A 19,597-nucleotide genomic window follows, 5' to 3' on the forward strand; every position below is an offset into this window, starting at 1 on the left:
AAAAATGGTAACATACCATTATTTTCATTTTCTACAGTAAATTTGATGGAAGGTATTAAATTGTTAAGTAAGGGGAGAAATATTTGTAAATTTTCATTTGTTGGCCAAACACAAAGATCATCATCTACATACCTAAACCAAATTGCATTAGAAGGTAAGATATCCTTTGGTAATTTTGTTTCAAAAAATTCCATATAGAGATTATTTAGTACAGGTGAAAGAGGGTTACCCATTGCCATACCAAAGTGTTGAGCATAATAATCTCCATTAAATTGAAATACACAGTCTTTTATACAAAATTTTATCAGTTCAGTGAAATTAGACTTTGAAACAGGTAAATGAATATCATCCAAGACATCAAATAAATATTCTAAAAGGTCATCAACTGGAACTATAGTGAAAAGTGAGGAAACATCAAAGCTAACTAGTTTGAAATCAAAATTAACATTGATCTTGTTTAGCTTGTTGACTAAATCTACATTGTTCATGATATTAGAATTTGATACCTAACCCACTAAGGGGCTTAAGAAATGGCGTCCTAGCTTCGTCTCTTCGATGTACATTAACTGACTTATATTTCTCTCTTGTCTCCCCCCTGATGATGTGATTATTACACGAAAGTGCACTTGGGAACTTTTCGCGTTTCATTTTCCCAGTGGACTCATAGGAATATATATATATATATATATATATATATATATATATATATATATATATATATATATATATATATATATATAATTATTTTATCTTATTATACTTTGTCGCCGTCTCCTGCGTTAGCGAGGTAGCGCAAGGAAACAGACGAAAGAATGGCCCAACCCACCCATATACACATGTAAATACATACACGTCCACACACACGCACATATACATACCTATACATATCAACGTATACATATATATACACAAACAGACACATACAAATAAACACATGTACATAATTCATTCTTGCTGCCTTTATTCATTCCCGTCGCCACTCCGCCACACATGAAATGACACCTTCCTCTCCCCGCAGGCGCGCGAGGTAGCGCTAGGAAAAGACAAGGGCCACATTCGTTCACACTTACTCTCTAGCCGTGATGTATTATGCTCCGAAACCACACCTCCCTCTCTACATCCAGGCCCCACAAAACTTTCCACGGTTCACCCTAGACGTTTCACATGCCCTGGTTCAATCCATTGACAGCACGTCGACCCCGGTATACCACATCGTTCCAATTCACTCTATTCCTTGCACGCCTTTCACCCTCCTGCATGTTCAGGCCCCGATCGCTCAAATCTTTTTCACTCCAACCTTCCACCTCCAATTTGGTCTCGCTTCTTGTTCCCTCCACCTCTGACACGTATATCCTCTTTGTCAATCTTTCCTCACTCATTCTCTCCATGTGACCAAACCATTTCAATACACCTTCTTCTGCTCTCTCAACCACGCTCTTTTTATTTCCACACATCTCTCTTACCCTTTCATTACTTATTCGATCAAACCACCTCACACCACATATTGTTCTCAAACATCTCATTTCCAACATATCCACCCTCCTCCACACAACCCTATTATCTATCTATCTATCTATCTATATATATATATATATATATATATATATATATATATATATATATATATATATATATATATGCGTGAAGGGAGCAAATGGGGAGGTGATAAGTAGTGGTGATGTGAGAAGGAGATGGAGTGAGAAGGAGGTGGAGTGAGTATTTTGAAGGTTTGTTGAATGTGTTTGATGATAGAGTGGCAGATATAGGGTGTTTTGGTCGAGGTGGTGTGCAAAGTGCGAGGGTTAGGGAAAATGAGTTGGTAAACAGAGAAGAGGTAGTAAAAGCTTTGCGGAAGATGAAAGCCGGCAAGGCAGCAGGTTTGGATGGTATTGCAGTGGAATTTATTAAAAAAGGGGGTGACTGTATTGTTGACTGGTTGGTAAGGTTATTTAATGTATGTATGACTCATTGGCGGAATGCGTGCATAGTGCCATTGTACAAAGGCAAAGGGGATAAGAGTGAGTGCTCAAATTACAGAGGTATAAGTTTGTTGAGTATTCCTGGCAAATTATATGGGAGGGTATTGATTGAGAGGGTGAAGTCATGTACAGAGCATCAGATTGGGGAAGAGCAGTGTGGTTTCAGAAGTGGTAGAGGATGTGTGGATCAGGTGTTTGCTTTGAAGAATGTATGTGAGAAATACTTAGAAAAGCAAATGGATTTGTATGTAGCATTTATGGATCTGGAGAAGGCATATGATAGAGTTGATAGAGATGCTCTGTGGAAGGTATTAAGAATATATGGTGTGGGAGGCAAGTTGTTAGAAGCAGTGAAAAGTTTTTATCGAGGATGTAAGGCATGTGTACGTGTAGGAAGAGAGGAAAGTGATTGGTTCTCAGTGAATGTAGGTTTGCGGCAGGGGTGTGTGATGTCTCCATGGTTGTTTAATTTGTTTATGGATGGGGTTGTTAGGGAGGTAGATGCAAGAGTTTTGGAAAGAGGGGCAAGTATGAAGTCTGTTGGGGATGAGAGAGCTTGGGAAGTGAGTCAGTTGTTGTTCGCTGATGATACAGCGCTGGTGGCTGATTCATGTGAGAAACTGCAGAAGCTGGTGACTGAGTTTGGTAAAGTGTGTGAAAGAAGAAAGTTAAGAGTAAATGTGAATAAGAGCAAGGTTATTAGGTACAGTAGGGTTGAGGGTCAATTCAATTGGGAGGCGAGTTTGAATGGAGAAAAACTGGAGGAAGTGAAGTGTTTTAGATATCTGGGAGTGGATCTGGCAGCGGATGGAACCATGGAAGCGGAAGTGGATCATAGGGTGGGGGAGGGGGCGAAGAATGTGTGGAAGTCGAGAACATTATCTCTGAAAGCAAAAATGGGTATGTTTGAAGGAATAGTGGTTCCAACAATGTTGTATGGTTGCGAGGCGTGGACTATGGATAGAGTTGTGCGCAGGAGGATGGATGTGCTGGAAATGAGATGTTTGAGGACAATGTGTGGTGTGAGGTGGTTTGATCGAGTAAGTAACGTAAGGGTAAGAGAGATGTGTGGAAATAAAAAGAGCGTGGTTGAGAGAGCAGAAGAGGGTGTTTTGAAATGGTTTGGTCACATGGAGAGAATGAGTGAGGAAAGATTGACCAAGAGGATATATGTGTCGGAGGTGGAGGGAACGAGGAGAAGAGGGAGACCAAATTGGAGGTGGAAAGATGGAGTGAAAAAGATTTTGTGTGATCGGGGCCTGAACATGCAGGAGGGTGAAAGGAGGGCAAAGAATAGAGTGAATTGGAGCGATGTGGTATACCGGGGTTGACGTGCTGTCAGTGGATTGAATCAAGGCATGTGTATGGGGGTGGGTTGGGCCATTTCTTTCGTCTGTTTCCTTGCGCTACCTCGCAAACGCGGGAGACAGCGGCAAAAAAAAAAAAAAAAAAAAAAAAATATATATAATTACTTTCAGAACACAGTTTAGAGGAGTGACGCAAATTTGAATTGCACTTGAAGAGTGAAGATAAACTGTTGTCTGAGATGCAAGTTACACTGTGGTTCACCATGGACTTAAGGGTTATTTTGAGAACATGTAATCGTGCGAAACTAAACTTTACAGTTGAACGTATCTGGCTTGATACTGTGATTCAGACTGAAGTAATTGCCACATCCAGCACTTAGAAGATACATCCCTCTTGCTCTGCCAAAGTAATTCCCTATTTGCACTGTAAGTGGGAGGGAGTTTTGTACGTTCGTGGGGACAGCGCTTCCTAAAGCTAAGGTTGTCTCTTATTACGGAGACAAGTCCTCCTCCTCCTCTCTGTACAAAACAAGCGAGATCTTACCTTCCTAGTAAGTTTTGTCTCCACAATTCACCAATTTCAGGTGTATCTTCCGAACATGATCCCTAAATTCCAGCTCTGTGCCATTTGCTACCGGTCTATCTGCATTTGTATGCATCCCTTCCAGTCTAAAATTTCCATCACTTGACCTCTCTGTAGCACCTGCCGGGCTGTTCCTCTCGCCTAATTTGGTGTGTCTCGGTTTTTGCCTTCCGACTGTATTCTTTGCTTCTCTCCTCCCTGGGTCCATCATCTGAATTCCTTCTTGTTTCTAATTTTCTTAGTCTTCCTAAATACCCCCTGAACCAATGGTTGTTCCTATATGCCCTAATGAATTCCCCTCATCTTTTTTTTTTCTGACAAAAACTGCTCCCTGGATCCCTAAATCCTTTTTGGGGTCTTTTGATGAGCACTTTATTTGTCACTACCCTTTCCTCACTGTCAGGAATGCGATTTTCTTACAATATAAAATCAGAGATTTACGTCTGTCAACATCCTGTTTTGATGATATGCTTAATTACTGTTCCAACTAGTTTTCTACTGCAGATATAAATGCTAACCCGTTTACCTCCTTGTTTCTGGTTAGACCTGTTTTTTACCAACAAGCTTTGTTCCTGGACACTATATTTTCATTTTGATCTTTCCATCATCTAGACTATAGATACCCCCAAGTGTTTTGCCTCTAATAGTCCATAACATTCTCTCTATCGAATCACTTAAATCCATGTGTCACTCTGCAGCAAGGTGTCTGCTTTGCTGTAACAGTCCATATGCTCTGGTTCTGTTCGACACTCCCACCAAACTGTTCCCACTTTTCTTTCCTTACACGCTATCACTGATAATTCCCATATGTTAAGGGCATTGCCCTTGCTGAGCAGTCGCTAGGACATTCAGGAAATATCCTTTTGACTCTTTTTTGGCTCTTCGTTTATCACGCAATTTTTCCTCTCGTTAAGTCTCTGCTAAACACCCTCAAGTAAACTGACTGTGTTCATGCCCTTTGGGGTACATTCTTTTTTTTAAATCCCCAGTTTACTCTGCCATGAGAGGACACTTTCCACGTTCTTTAATTTGATCTCACTTCTCTTTTCTCTCCTCCTCCTGGACTGCGTTAACCTCTCCTCTTGTTTCTCAATAATTTCCACTGATTTCTCCTACCCTGAGGCCTAAGTTTTCACAACCAATATTTCTTCCCTGAAACTCCTTCCCTAGGATCCAGCCACAAATGAAGGTTCATGGGAATTTCCCATGGCTAAGAATACTTCTGATGTACAGGTGAAAAAAGCAAATATGAAATAAAGTTTTTGTCTCTTTTGCATGTGTTTGATAACAGGATTAGCTCAGCTGGGACTGTTTGGTTGTTACAGGTTTAGCCTACTGATTGGATGATTACAGGATTTGCCCTGCTGGGACTGACTGAGTGGCCTTGGCCCCATTTACCAGGTTTTTGCAGTGTTAGAGGTCTTAAAACTGTTCCCTACAGTCTAATGCGTTTAAAAGCCTAGCTTCAAACTTACGTGTGACTTATGAGGTAGGACTTGTAGTTGTCAGAGGTGGCCTGGGTTGGATTGTCTGGGATGGTCCAGCGGCACCTCAGGTAATACCAGTTGTACGACACACACTGGAAGTCCTCCACGTCCAACGGTGGGTCTGTGGAAATGAGTTTTTTTTAGTTTCCTTTAATCGATCGGTTACTATGTGCCCGTTCCTTCCGCTTACCAATTCTGACGCACTCATTCCTTACCTGATTATATATATATATATATATATATATATATATATATATATATATATATATATATATATATATATAAAGTCCATATGATAAGTTTATGATACGCTTGTTGCCAGACTCGAACGCACCCGACCTCCATTCGGGTAGTCACTTGTTTACCAAATGGTGTCCTAGCTACATCTCATCGTTGTACATCATCTGACCGTTATTTTTGTTTCTTTTATCTCCTCTGATGACGTGATTATTACACGAAAGTTCACTTGGTAACTTATCGTGTTTTATTTTCCCCGTGGAATATCGCGCTCATTTGTGATACTTTCCAATATACATACATACATATATACATGGGCAACTAAATAAGATGGGTACATCAAATAAGAATTCTCATTATTTTCTCTGTGTTTGGTGCTAAACGCGTTGGATGATTTGTAGCTAATGGAAACCTCTGACTGATCCTTGAAAGGGAAAGTATTATCCTTTGAAACCCGACCTGTCGAACGTATATTTTCGCGTCGCTTATATTTAGCCTTGCCATAACTCCATATGGTTATATGGGAGGAGATCAGTTGTGGCCTCCACACACACACACACACACACACAGGTACACACACACAACACAAAAGTCCTTTTTCACGGGCAACTTACAGCCAACGGTGACCTTGCCGAGGCAGCTGCTTTGGTGAGTGGTTTCTGTGCATATGACGTAGTACTCGTCCGGCTGGCTGGCGTTCACAGTTACTTTGATGGTGTAATTGTCTGTCACCTTAAACCCCCGTCAGTGACGTTAGCGACAGACCAGTGACGTCATCGAATACCAAATAGGTGACGTCATCAACAGGAAGGCCAAGAAGAGAAATGAAAGTAACATAGAAATCTCAAAACTCCGTTTCTCTGCCTATTTTTCTGTAAAGATAGAAAGTGATGCTTATGTACAGGCACCTGGATGCTACATATAGAAGGAACTCTCCGTTTGAAGATTTCTGATAAGGATTTGTTGGTAAATGGCAAAATGTGACTGGTGCGCCGAAAGAACTCCGCTGAATCCAGTGACTATTTACATAAACGAAGAAATTCAAGGAAAGTAGAAAAGCAAAATGAATAGGTGATGTTATTAGCATGCGTTGATATCCATTTCCAGTTGCACACACACACACACACACACACATATATCTAAAAGAATACTGTGGACAAGGCAGGCGACAATACAAAAATTTTCTATAAACTCATAAGAAGCAGATTGTTGTCAAAAAAAGGTAATCAAGCTAAGAGATTCCGAGGGAAAGGTTTAGAAGATGGCGTAAGGATACATGAGGAGCTGAATGACGAAGTTCAGAAGTGTTTTCACATTGAATGTGGCTACAACCCTAAACCTGGCGACACGAAAGAGAGAGGTCTTGAAAATCATTGAAACACCGAAAGCAGGCTAAACCGATTATTAGATAGTGTGGACTCGAACAGGGCTGATATTTCTGATGAAATTCACCACAAGTGCTGAAGATGTGTGCAGCTACGTTTGACAAAGTGTTTGTAGATGACCCTGGAACAGAATGACAAGTCAGTAGAAGAGGGGAAAGTGTCATTGCTATCTACAATTACGTATAACCAGGAGGAGGTGCTGAACTATCGATAAGTTTTTCAGAGCTGTGATTTACTAAGGGGAAAAATGATCAGAAAGCAAACTGATGGCTTTCTGCTGAGGAGAAATTAACCCAAGTGAGAGAAGAGTCGATTTCAGGAAAAGATATGTAAAGAACGTTTTAGATTTGTATTAGAGTAAGCTCTGGTCTTAGACAGAAGAGAAGGGTGGACTCTTTGTATCCGATTGTTGGAAAGACTGACACTGTACCATACAACAGGCTGGCAAAGTACCTGGTTCCTCAGACAGCAGTATGGATAAGGCGCCTTCGGTGGAAAAAATATCCTAGTGGAAAGGACCAAAGGTACCATGTCAAGGAAGCTTCCTTGAAATGGGTTGAGGTCACCAATGGCAAATGTCTTTTCTAGGACCATCGCTTTTCTTGATCTGTGTAAATGACTTACTAGAAAGATTAGATTAGTACATGAATATGTTTACGGATGACATGGAGATCACGAGGAAAATGGGAACATAGATAAACTCCGACATTGGTCGGATATATGACCCATGAGATTCAACCCGAGTAAATAAGGAACAAAAACTTTATAATGATATTATCTAGAAGGATGTAAAGTGTAGCAATCTGTTTGTGGGAAACACTTAAGGGTGGAGATTGTTCCAACTTATGGCCAGAGTCCCGCATTGGGAGAGTAGTAAAGATAATAATGTGTTTGCTGGCAAACATCATAATAGAAAGGAGGTATACAGTAAGATAAAGGATTATCCACCAAGCTGTTCATATTCTACCTTTTGGTCAAAACTATAATATTCTTTTCAAGCCTGGTCACCACACTAAAGGAAGCACAAGGAACTAGCAGAGAAGGTCCAAATGAGGTAACACAAATATGAGCCGAGTTACGAGGACAGGCTACAGCTCTAATTTTTCATCAATAATTGAAAGTGTCAAGGGTAACTTGATTACATGATGTAAGTTTATAAAACAGCTTGATGTAGAGAGAACGGTTCTTCGAAAAAAAAATGCAAGGGAAATATATCCATTGTCTATATTATGAAGTTAATCTAGAAATTTGTCAGAAGAGACGTATGCGCTGTCAAACCTCGGATAGAACGAACGTCGATTCAACGGACTTCGAAAACAATTGACGCTGTCCGCCAAACGCGAGTTAGTGCATAATTCTTTGTTGTACGAGATCACACATGGATATCATCATGAACTACACCGACATGTCAACAGACCATGAAGTGCAAGTGCATCTTGAACATTTTCGTGCATTTAAGATTATAGCGAGAGAGCAGTATTACCATGCGACTCTCAGAACTGTTGCTGCTGCTAATTCCCCTTCAAGACGATTCTCTACCGGTCAGGGGCCACGGGGGTATCACTATTCCTTCACCACAGCCACTGGTGCATCACTGTCCCTTCACCACAGCCACTGATGCATCACTATTCCTTCACCACAGCCACTGATGCATCACTATTCCTTCACCACAGCCACATCACTATTCCTTCACCACAGCCACATCACTGTTCCTTCACCACAGCCACATCACTGTTCCTTCACCACAGCCACATCACTGTTCCTTCACCACAGCCACATCACTGTTCCTTCACCACAGCCACATCACTGTTCCTTCACCACAGCCACATCACTGTTCCTTCACCACAGCCACATCACTGTTCCTTCACCACAGCCACATCACTGTTCCTTCACCACAGCCACATCACTGTTCCTTCACCACAGCCACATCACTGTTCCTTCACCACAGCCACATCACTGTTCCTTCACCACAGCCACATCACTGTTCCTTCACCACAGCCACATCACTGTTCCTTCACCACAGCCACATCACTGTTCCTTCACCACAGCCACATCACTGTTCCTTCACCACAGCCACATCACTGTTCCTTCACCACAGCCACATCACTGTTCCTTCACCACAGCCACATCACTGTTCCTTCACCACAGCCACATCACTGTTCCTTCACCACAGCCACATCACTGTTCCTTCACCACAGCCACTGACGCATCACTGTTCCTTCACCACAGCCACTGATGCATCACTGTTCCTTCACCACAGCCACTGATGCATCACTGTTCCTTCACCACAGCCACTGATGCATCACTGTTCCTTCACCTCAGCCAATGATGCATCACTGTTTCTCAGACTCTAAATTAAAGTTGCTCTGGGTCACCACAACAGATCACAGCGATGTAAACACAACTATCAAACACAACCCGTAAGTAAAGATACTTTAAATGACAATGATTTCATGTTGTTCATCTATACGCTTGTGTATTTCCTGACTAAGATATGGTCATTATCCCATAGGGCCCCTATGTGTGTGGGACTTGCCCCCCCCCCTCCTTTCTCAACGAAAAATCATCAAAAGGGGAGGAGAACTGTAGGGGAGGAGGGTTTTACTAACGTTATGAGGAAGGCTTGATCCGTTACAAAGGAAGGCTCATCATGTCACAAGGAAAGGATCATTACGTTACACGGGAGGACATAATAAATCACAAGAAATGGCTCACTCACGTTACAAGTAAGGCTCACAGAAGTTGCAAGAGACGGCTCACTAACTTACAAAAGAGGGCTTACATAGAAGAGCTCATAAAGGTACTAGGGAGGGCTCAGAATCTTACAAGGTAGGGCTTACTAAAATTACTAGGGAAATCTCACTAAGCTACAAGGGGGTGCTCACTAACTTACAAAGGAGGGTTCACTAATTTACGATGGAGGGCTTACTAAAGTTAGAAGGGAGAGCTCACAAAGTTAAAAGGGAGGTGATCAGTAAATGACAAGGGAGGACATCCGCTGCGGTACAGTGAAGGTACTCACCAAGTACCCAACACAACACACAAGGACGCGGTGACATACACTGACAGGCCCAGTGTGTGGGTCTGGGGTCAACCAGGAAAGAGGCAAGGGTGGAGTTTTCAAGATATGCCAGGCTCACCAGGTTACAAAGCTGAGGTCACCAAGGAAAGAGACAAGGGTGGAGCTTTCAAGATATTGTGCCAGGCTCACCAGGTTACAAGGCTGAGGTCACCAAGAGAGAAGAGACTAGGGTGGATTCATCAAGTTACCAGGCCTGGCTCACTAATACACAAGGCTACTAGATACACCACGAGACAAAGGGTTCAATAGTATATAGATGACCACATTACAAGACAAAGAGCAAGTTCGATAAGGCACAATGGATGGTGACAATCGAGAGCGGCAATAGGGAGCTCTTTGTGAGGTAGATGACGTCACCGAAAGATACATCGGTACCTCAGCGGTACCACCTGGTGGCTTAAGGGGTGGAAGGTAACCCGGTAAGGAAAGTCAGGTAGTCGGAGAGGCTGTGTGGTCACCTGGCTTGGGATGAAGGTGCTGCCCCGTAACACCACGAGGTCCGAGGCCGTGAGGGGAGAGGCGTGATCCCAAACGGAGCAGGTGATGATGTTGACGGTGCCAACCTCCCACGAGATGGACCCTGCTGGCTGCATGGCTGCGGAGGTGAGAGTCTGGTTAGTACAATGAACCTCCACACTTGTGAGGGTTATCATGATGAACCTCAACACTTGAGGGTTATCATAATGAACCTCCACACTTATGAGGATTATCGTAATGAGCCTCTACACTTGTGAGGGTTATCATAATGAACCTCCACACTTACGAGGATTATCGTAATGAGCCTCCACACCACAATGCCCTGGTTCCTGGCTAATGAACTCAGATTCCCAATTTGTGTAACCACGGGTGTAATTACTTATTTGTACTGTACTGTACGTCATACACCCGTGGGTCCACATCTTCTGAACATTATCTTGTATCATGCTTCCTAAACTTATGTATACTGTCTGCTTTAATTGTCTCCCAAACTTTTTCATCAACAGCGGTGTCCCTCAAGGTTCTGTCATGTTCCTTAAACTTTTTCTCTTTTCTATCAACGATTTCCTTTCTTCTATGAATAAACAAATGCTTTCATACGCTGACCACTCAACACTGCATTCCTCCACATCCTTCAATTCTGTTCCTTCTCTTACTCACTTGCTCTGCATCTTGTCTCGACACAACTTCCTCAATAAATTCAGTCTTGGGTTGGACATTTCAGTGTGGTAGACGAAGTGTGGTTAAATCTATTGCCTCCAAGGCCCAGTTTCTACCCATCTCTATATCGTAAATTCCTCATAACTTTCCTTTTTCCTTTGACGATTCTGTAATTCCACCTCATGAGACAATGAACACACTTGGTATTACTGTATTATCCATTATGTTTTGGAAACCCCACATTATGGAAATATATAATACTGCCTTTAAGAAACTGGGAGTCCTATGTAGATGTCGAATTTTCTTTTTTTCCTGGACAATTGCTCAATTTATACAAAGGAATGATCCGTCCTATTACTGAGAGCTGCTCTCACATATGGGTTCTAGTTGTGCATCCTTACTTGGCAGAATTGAATGGAAGGTAGTCAGACTTATAAGCTGTCCCAGGCTAACTTCCAAACTTGACCCCCTTGCCCTACACCGCAAAGTTCGTTCACTTTCCTTCTTCTACGGGTATTACAATGGTTTTTGTTTCCGAGAGCTGGCTGCTTGTGTCCCCCCACAAGTGGGTAGACCACACAATACTCGGCAAACTCCTACGTCACATGACTACTCTGTGGCCGTTGGCAACTCAAGGGTGGGCCGTTTTGATAACTTTTTATTTCCTTACACATCGAAGATTTGAAATTCTCTATCCTCTCATGTCTTTTCCAGTACTATAAAGTGAAAAATTCTAATAGACAGGTCTCTTACCTCCAAAATTTTTAGATACTTTTTTCTCGTCTCTTCTTTCTTCCTATCGTTAACCTCTATATCAAGGCCCGGCCTTAATGTGAACTTTTGTCCGAGACTGGAACCTCCAATGTAAACAAAAAAATGTGTTACCTTCATTACGTGTGATGGACGTTGATTATTGAGATGTGTTACCTTAATTATGGTTAATTTTTTTTTTTTTTTTTTTTTTTTTTTTTTTTTATACTTTGTCGCTGTCTCCCGCGTTTGCGAGGTAGCGCAAGGAAACAGACGAAAGAAATGGCCCAACCCCCCCCCCCCATACACATGTACATACACACGTCCACACACGCAAATATACATACCTACACAGCTTTCCATGGTTTACCCCAGACGCTTCACATGCCTTGCTTCAATCCACTGACAGCACGTCAACCCCTGTATACCACATGACTCCAATTCACTCTATTTCTTGCCCTCCTTTCACCCTCCTGCATGTTCAGGCCCCGATCACACAAAATCTTTTTCACTCCATCTTTCCACCTCCAATTTGGTCTCCCTCTTCTCCTCGTTCCCTCCACCTCCGACACATATATCCTCTTGGTCAATCTCTCCTCACTCATTCTCTCCATGCGCCCAAACCATTTCAAAACACCCTCTTCTGCTCTCTCAACCACGCTCTTTTTATTTCCACACATCTCTCTTACCCTTACGTTACTTACTCGATCAAACCACCTCACACCACACATTGTCCTCAAACATCTCATTTCCAGCACATCCATCCTCCTGCGCACATCTCTATCCATAGCCCACGCCTCGCAACCATACAACATTGTTGGAACCACTATTCCCTCAAACATACCCATTTTTGCTTTCCGAGATAATGTTCTCGACTTCCACACATTTTTCAAGGCTCCCAAAATTTTCGCCCCCTCCCCCACCCTATGATCCACTTCCGCTTCCATGGTTCCATCCGCTGACAGATCCACTCCCAGATATCTAAAACACTTCACTTCCTGTGTGTTGATAATCAAACCGACAAAGGAAAGTTATACGTGTGGTACAAAGGAAAGCTATACGTGTGAGATAAAGGAAAGCCATACGTGTGGCAGTAAGGAAAACTATATCTATGGCATGAAAGAAAGCTATACTTGTGGCATAAAGGAAGCCATAGGTGTGACACAAAGGAACGCCATAAGTATGGAAGAAAGGAAAGCCATGCTTGTGGCATGAACGAACTGTATTTACATGGTTGACTTACTTAAGGAACCCTGGCACCACCGTGACGTGGTGGTGGCAGTGGTGTCAAATCTGGTAGTGATGGAGGCGAGGCTGGTAGTGGTGAAGAGACTAATGGTGGTGGCGAGGCTGGTAGTGGTGGAGCGGCTGGTGTTGGAGGTAGTATCACTGTTGAAGAGGTTGCTTGGGATGTCGGTACTCTGGTTGGTGTTGGTGAACATGGTGCTGGCAAAGCCAGTGTTGATGGGGTTCCATGGACGGCTAGTGGTGGTGGCTGCTGGGGTCTGGCTTTCCTGAGCAACCTGGGGAGTCACAAGCATGGCCAATAGGGCCGCCCCTGCTACCCACACATGCCTAGGGAACCACATGGCGTCTCAGCAATCTTGATGGACCTGCACACCAACCCACCTTGCACTCACGCAACTCCAGTTGCTCCACTTTTCCCTACCCCGGGCTGAAAGTCAGTCTTCTCCTCCTCTGCCAGCTGTCTGGCAAAGCTCCATCAGCACGTCTCCTCTACTCACGTACTTCTCCACAATGTCCAGTACGAAATTATGTAAAGAAAATTTTGTTCCTAAAGGTTCACCGATGTTGCTTAGTCTCCACCGTAAGGAAGACTCAAAAGTGGTTGGCTTGTATGTCGGTCCTCAGAATGTGTCGGGGGCGGCGAGTGCTTGGGGATGACATCTGTGGTTGGGAGACAAATTGAGGCACTGTTTTAGACGACACTGTTGGGCCCTGTGTTACTTCTATCCATGTTATCAACCATCTTATCAGTGTTTACGAGATAGTGATTAGAGTATTTCGTAACCTGGTCCCTGTGGGACAGACGCAATATGACAATGGACCTGCCTCCATGGCGGGTGAGGAAACTACCTACAAAGAGCATTAACTTCATGACTTGCTTCCAGGGTGAGTGGACCGCTGGGTCGCCTTGGCGGAGATCAGCGCGACCGCCTAGCCTTATGACGTCCACCACCTGACCCGTCGACACTGCTGGTGAGGCATATGAACCAAGTCAGCTGAATCAGGACGGACAACACGGACAACGCACGCAAGATAACACACTGACGTTGCCATCCAGCGCTACACACACACACACACACACACACACACACACACACACTCACCATTGTTACGCAGCCCTCGGCTATGCAACACAGAGGTGGTCACAATAACATAGGACGAGGACACGATCATTGGTACACTGAAAGACGAGTTACCATACCCTTGTGTGGGGCCAAGCGAGCTGACACCTGCACTGTTAACATCACCACACAGGTCAGTACTGACACGGGTCACGGGGGACTGCTGAGTCGAGGACATGAGAGCGCGGGAGAGAACACGAGTCACGAAGAGATGGTAGTGGGGCTCATTTGTGTACCGTCTGACCAACTGTTGCCCTCAACAAACATGGCTCTTACCCAGCCTCACACTTCACTTCCACAGCTTCAGGATCACCTCACCCACATTCCGGTGGACACCACCGTGCTGGTCAAACGTTCCTTACCTTTCGCTCTGCAACAAATTTCGATTTTCACCGGCTGTCTAAGCTTTGCACCATGTCTGGGGCAAGTGGTGGGCAGAAACATGAAAAGAATCTGGCTAAGCAAGAGAGGATTGCACTATTAATCTGCAGTGACGACGACCTGCAGCTTTCAAGTAGCGAATCAGAAGCGGATGATCCGCGACCGACAACAATGAAGGTGGCAGACAGTTTTCAGGTGATTGGTAGGAAGGAAAAGAAAAGGAGACGAAAGCAAATGAAACAAAGTGAAGGAAGTGATAGTAACGAGATCCAGAACGACAGGAAGAAAAAGATTGCATACGTAGAAGAAAGCAGAAAGAATAGTTCAACAAGGTAATCCCACTCTCCCTCACAAACCGAGTGAACCAAGTTCAAACCCCTGGCGTCAACATCATTCAAACCCCTGGCGCCAACATCTCCCCACCATAGGAGTACTTTTAATAACTCCTATCCTTACTCTCAACAACATGATCATATGGCATCAGGATGTATAAATACAAATGTCTCACTAAGAGTCAACTCAACCCTCACCCTGGGAAGCAAATGATACAATAAAACAATAAACAATACCCAAAGGGACTAAGGGACTATACTGATCATCAACCTAAATCTACATCTCAAACCCTCCAATCTCACATATTCAGTCTCTGATGAGGCTTTACAGTTCGTCCTGCTCTAGACACACAAGTTGACGACGGTGTCATGGAGTGAGCCTCATCAGAACCTTGAGCATATGCTGGGAAGGCATCTGTTGGTGGTAAGGGACTATGAGCTTCATCTGTTGTAGCATCCTCCCCTGTAGATGAAAGCTCCAAGTTATGCAGTTTTTGCATTGGCCTACTAATTACTCCCTTTGCAGTCTTAACTTTGACACTACGAATTATTCCATCCTTCTCAGGGAATAACTCAACAATCACTCCAAGGAGCCATTGCAAACGAGGAGAATTATTTCCTCGAACCAGCACAACAGATCCCTTCTCCAGTTTACATCTGGGTATGAAACCTGTGATGATAGGGGGTAAATTCAATAAACAGTCAGACATCCACACACTCCAAAACTTATCAAGTTGTTGATGTCTCAGGCTTTCTCGCTCACATAGGTCCTTATGTGACATTTCAGGTACCTGGAAATCACCTTTAAGCTCTCTATGAAATCCAGCAGTGCGCCCAATTAAAAAATGAGAAGGTGTTAAAGGGCTTACAGAATTAGGATCATCTGTGGCAAAAGTTAAGGGTCTGGAATTTACACATGCCTCAATTTCATGTAAGGTAGTCTGTAGCTCACATCTTGTTAAACATTTTATACCAAGAGTCTCTCTCAGAGCTAATTTAACAGATCGGACTAATCTTTCCCACCAACCTCCCCACCATGGAGCATGGGGTACAACAAACTTCCACTGGGGAGCAAGGGTGCCAAACAACTGATGCATTTGTTTTAGACATACTAATAAAAGTGTTGGCATTGTCAGAGTAAATAACTGATGGAAGGCCTCTTCTGGCAGAAAACCTACGAAAGGCAAGTAAGCAATCGTCATAAGACAGAGTTAGTCAACTCTAAGTGTACTGCACGGACAACTCCACAAGTGAATAACAAAATGTACAGCTTCTTGCATGGAAAATCAACACAAAACTGGGGTCCAGCATAATCTACACCTGTCACAGTGAAAGGAGGAGCAGAGTTAATTCTTAGTCCTGGGAGAGGAGCTACAGGCTGACGGCAAGCTTGTGAGTGATGTCTACGACAAATCATACACTCTCTACAGACTACCTTAGCAAGCTTTCTTAATCCGACAACTAAGTAACAAGATCTTAATGTTGAAATTAAAGTGGAAACACCAGCGTGTTTCAGAAATGCATGTTGGAAACTAACTAACAGCTTGGCAATGTGACCTGCTGGAATAATCATAGGATACTTGCAATCATAACTTAATTCAGCCTGGTCCAGTCGACTCTTGCTTCTCAAAAGACCATTTTCATCCATAAAAGGATTGAATTTCCTAATGTCAGAGCTCTTAGGGAGTGACTTTCCAAGCATTAAGGCATTGATCTCTTGGCTGTACCTTTCTCTCTGAACACAAATTATTAACTTTGTCTTAGCTTGATCTAACTCTGTATAAGACAAGGGCCCAAAACATTTAACAGCATGAGGTTTACAATTGTTCACAAACCTTATTACCCAAGCTATACACTTAATAGCTTTTGTAAAATGACTCCAGCGGGCGTAGTCAATTCCTACTGATGGATGCTCGGACACTAAGCATGTCACTGGGCTGTCAGGGAATACCTCCTCTACAATGGGCAGTGCTGCTGGTACCTCATCCTGTTGCATGGGAGTAAAGTGTTCAGAGAGCAAAGCAGGACCATTCAGCCACGAGGTACAGGAAATTAAGTCTTCAGCAAAGGCACCTCTGGAAATAAGGTCAGCTGGATTATCTTTACCAGGAATATGCTTCCACTGAACTGGGGGGATTAAACTCACTCTCAGTTACTCTATTCGCTACAAAAGTCTTCCATCTATTAGGGTCTCCCTTTATCCATGACAATGCTACTTTAGAATCAGTCCAGCAGTACATTTGTATATCAATTAAGTGTAGGCAAGTCTTCACAAATACAGATAGCCTAGCACACAGCAGAGCATCCATTAATTCCAACCTCGGCACCGACAATTTCTTGATAGGTGCTACCCTTCCTTTGGCTAGAACCAAGATTACCTTAAATGACCCGTCATTATCAGGAACTCTCAAGTATACACAGGCACCATACCCCTTCTCGGAAGCATCTCCAAAGGCATGCAGTTCTACATTTTGTAGCTTGTTCCATACAAGTTCTGGAAAGTAACAACGATTAACTTGACATGTGTTAAGAACTTTTGTATTTTGAACCCACTTCTGAAACCGGTGTTGCAATTCTGTAGGCAAGATCTCATCCCACGAAAGTCCAAGTCTCCAAATATCTTGGAACATAATTTTTGCCTATCATGATTACTGGGCATAGAAGGCCAAGAGGATCAAATAATTTACTGATGACACTGAGAACTGCTCTCTTTGTGGATACTACCTCAAGATCCTTCAATTCTAAACAAATGAAAAACCATCTAGTAAAACACCACTGTAAACCAAGAATCTTTGTCTCTGCATGCTCGCTGGGCTCTAAGTAGTCATTAAATCTGTCTTTTAAGGCATTGCAGTTCGAGCTCCACTTTGAAAGTGTCATACTGGTCTTGGATAGAACTGACCGTGCCTCATCAAACATAGCAAAGGCTTCCTCTGCACTGTCAGCTCCTGACAACCAGTCATCCACATATAGGTTATCCTTTAGCTCTGCAATAAGTTCAGAATCAGGAAAGCTTTTAAGATGATGTTTAACAGTTGCGTTCAACAGAAATGGACTACTTTTATTGCCAAATGAAACTCTTAGTAAATCTCATTATCCGAATGTTACCATTATAGTTCCAAAGAAATCTATGCACGTATCTGTCTTCTTTCCTTACATTAATCTGGAGGAAAGCTTTAGTGATATCACCAGTTATGGCAACCTTCCACCTTCTGAACCTCACAAGTACCTCTACCAACTATGGGTTAAGAGGGGGACCCACCTCAAGACAGTGATTTAATGAGACTCCATTATAGCTCACAGCAGATGCGTCAAAGACTGGTCTTACTTTACTTGTGGTGCTGACTTCCCTGACGACAGGATGACGAGGAAGGTAGAATGTGGGGTATGGGCTGTTCATCTCACCCTCAGGTACCTCTTCAATGATGCCTTCCCGTTCGTAACCCTCAAATACGGCATCATACTCCTCCTGAAGTTTAGGATTGGATTTAAATTTATGCATCAAACATAACCTTTTTCTTGCAAGCCTTTCATTATTTTGGAGGCTACACTTATGCTCTGGTTTCCAGGGAAGAGCAACCTCATATCTATCATCCTTAAACTTAACTGTCTTTGAAAAGGATTTTAACACAGGATGGTTGCTAACATCAGGATATACTTCCTTGTTACAAATTCCCACTGACTCTAAATCTCAAAACTTATCCAACTCATTCTCATTGAAACTGTTAATGCACAGCATCTGTGACAACTTAACATTTCCCTTGGATGCCAAAGCACAAATCCCAGACAGGATCCAACCAAACACCGTCTCTTGAGCCACTAGCCCCTCAACCTGCAAATTTTTGTTGGGGATTACAAATTTACAATAGGCATCAAGTCCTATCAAAATGTCAACATTTACCTTCCTGTCCCGCTCATACTCATCTGCTAACTGCACAGACTTAAAGGGCACTAGGGTTTCAGCTGGAACACAAGGACGTAATAAGGGAGCACATATTGTGGGCACTTCAGCTGCAAGTAAACACACTACTTCATTATTAACATCCACTAAATTCAGGTCATAAATATTACACTGGGTAGATCTAGAACTCTTACTTCCCCCAAAGGCAGAATAGGACATCTGTTCAGAAGATACCAATGTAGGCCTAACCTTCCTTACAAATTCACTCGACACATAGGATCGATCTGCCCCAGAGTCTAACAACAAGGTAGCTTCACTGTACTTGCCATGCCTTCCATACACTAACTTTTGCTGTCGGCAAGACACAAAACCTTTGTTTAAAATGTGAAGAATAAGAAACACCAACTAGATCACCAGGCATAACATTGGTATCTCCTGTTTCACCTTCACTCTCCTTGGCCGGCTGACTAACAGCCCTGCCCTTAGGTGAAACATTATCCTTTGAGCAGAAAAAGACATTATGGTTACCTTTACACTTAGAGCACTTTGCCTTGCAACCTCTAGCTACGTGCCCCCTTTTTAAGCACTTAAAACACAGCTCAGCAGAACGAATATTTTCCAGTCGTTCTGCATGTGGAAGTTTGATAACTTTAAAGCACTTTTCACT

At 43.0% G+C, this 19,597-nt stretch overlaps 2 protein-coding genes across 12 annotated transcripts in view; one reads left to right on the forward strand and one right to left on the reverse strand.

Annotated features, from left to right (window-relative positions):
• Positions 1-19,597, reverse strand: part of LOC139750450 (uncharacterized) — a 54,709-nt gene that overhangs the window by 33,895 nt on the left and 1,217 nt on the right. For 3 of the 11 annotated variants that reach the window (XR_011713141.1, XM_071665271.1, XM_071665265.1), the window contains exons 1-4: positions 13,191-13,931; positions 10,519-10,655; positions 6,208-6,325; positions 5,345-5,477 (exon numbers count right to left, since the gene is read on the reverse strand). Coding sequence is in view for 9 of the 11 variants with exons in the window: in XM_071665271.1 (XP_071521372.1) it covers positions 5,345-5,477; positions 6,208-6,325; positions 10,519-10,655; positions 13,191-13,536 (734 nt within the window). In the remaining 2 variants the exon portion in view is untranslated. The other 8 variants (XM_071665266.1, XM_071665267.1, XM_071665268.1 and 5 more) reach the window with 8 other exon arrangements.
• Positions 14,731-19,597, forward strand: part of LOC139750070 (uncharacterized) — a 77,316-nt gene continuing 72,449 nt past the window's right edge. Inside the window, 1 exon segment of the mRNA XM_071664405.1 lies at positions 14,731-14,892. Within this exon segment, the coding sequence (XP_071520506.1) occupies positions 14,731-14,892 (162 nt within the window).

This window comes from Panulirus ornatus, chromosome 9 (genome assembly GCF_036320965.1).
Source record: "Panulirus ornatus isolate Po-2019 chromosome 9, ASM3632096v1, whole genome shotgun sequence".
NCBI lineage: Eukaryota > Metazoa > Arthropoda > Malacostraca > Decapoda > Palinuridae > Panulirus > Panulirus ornatus.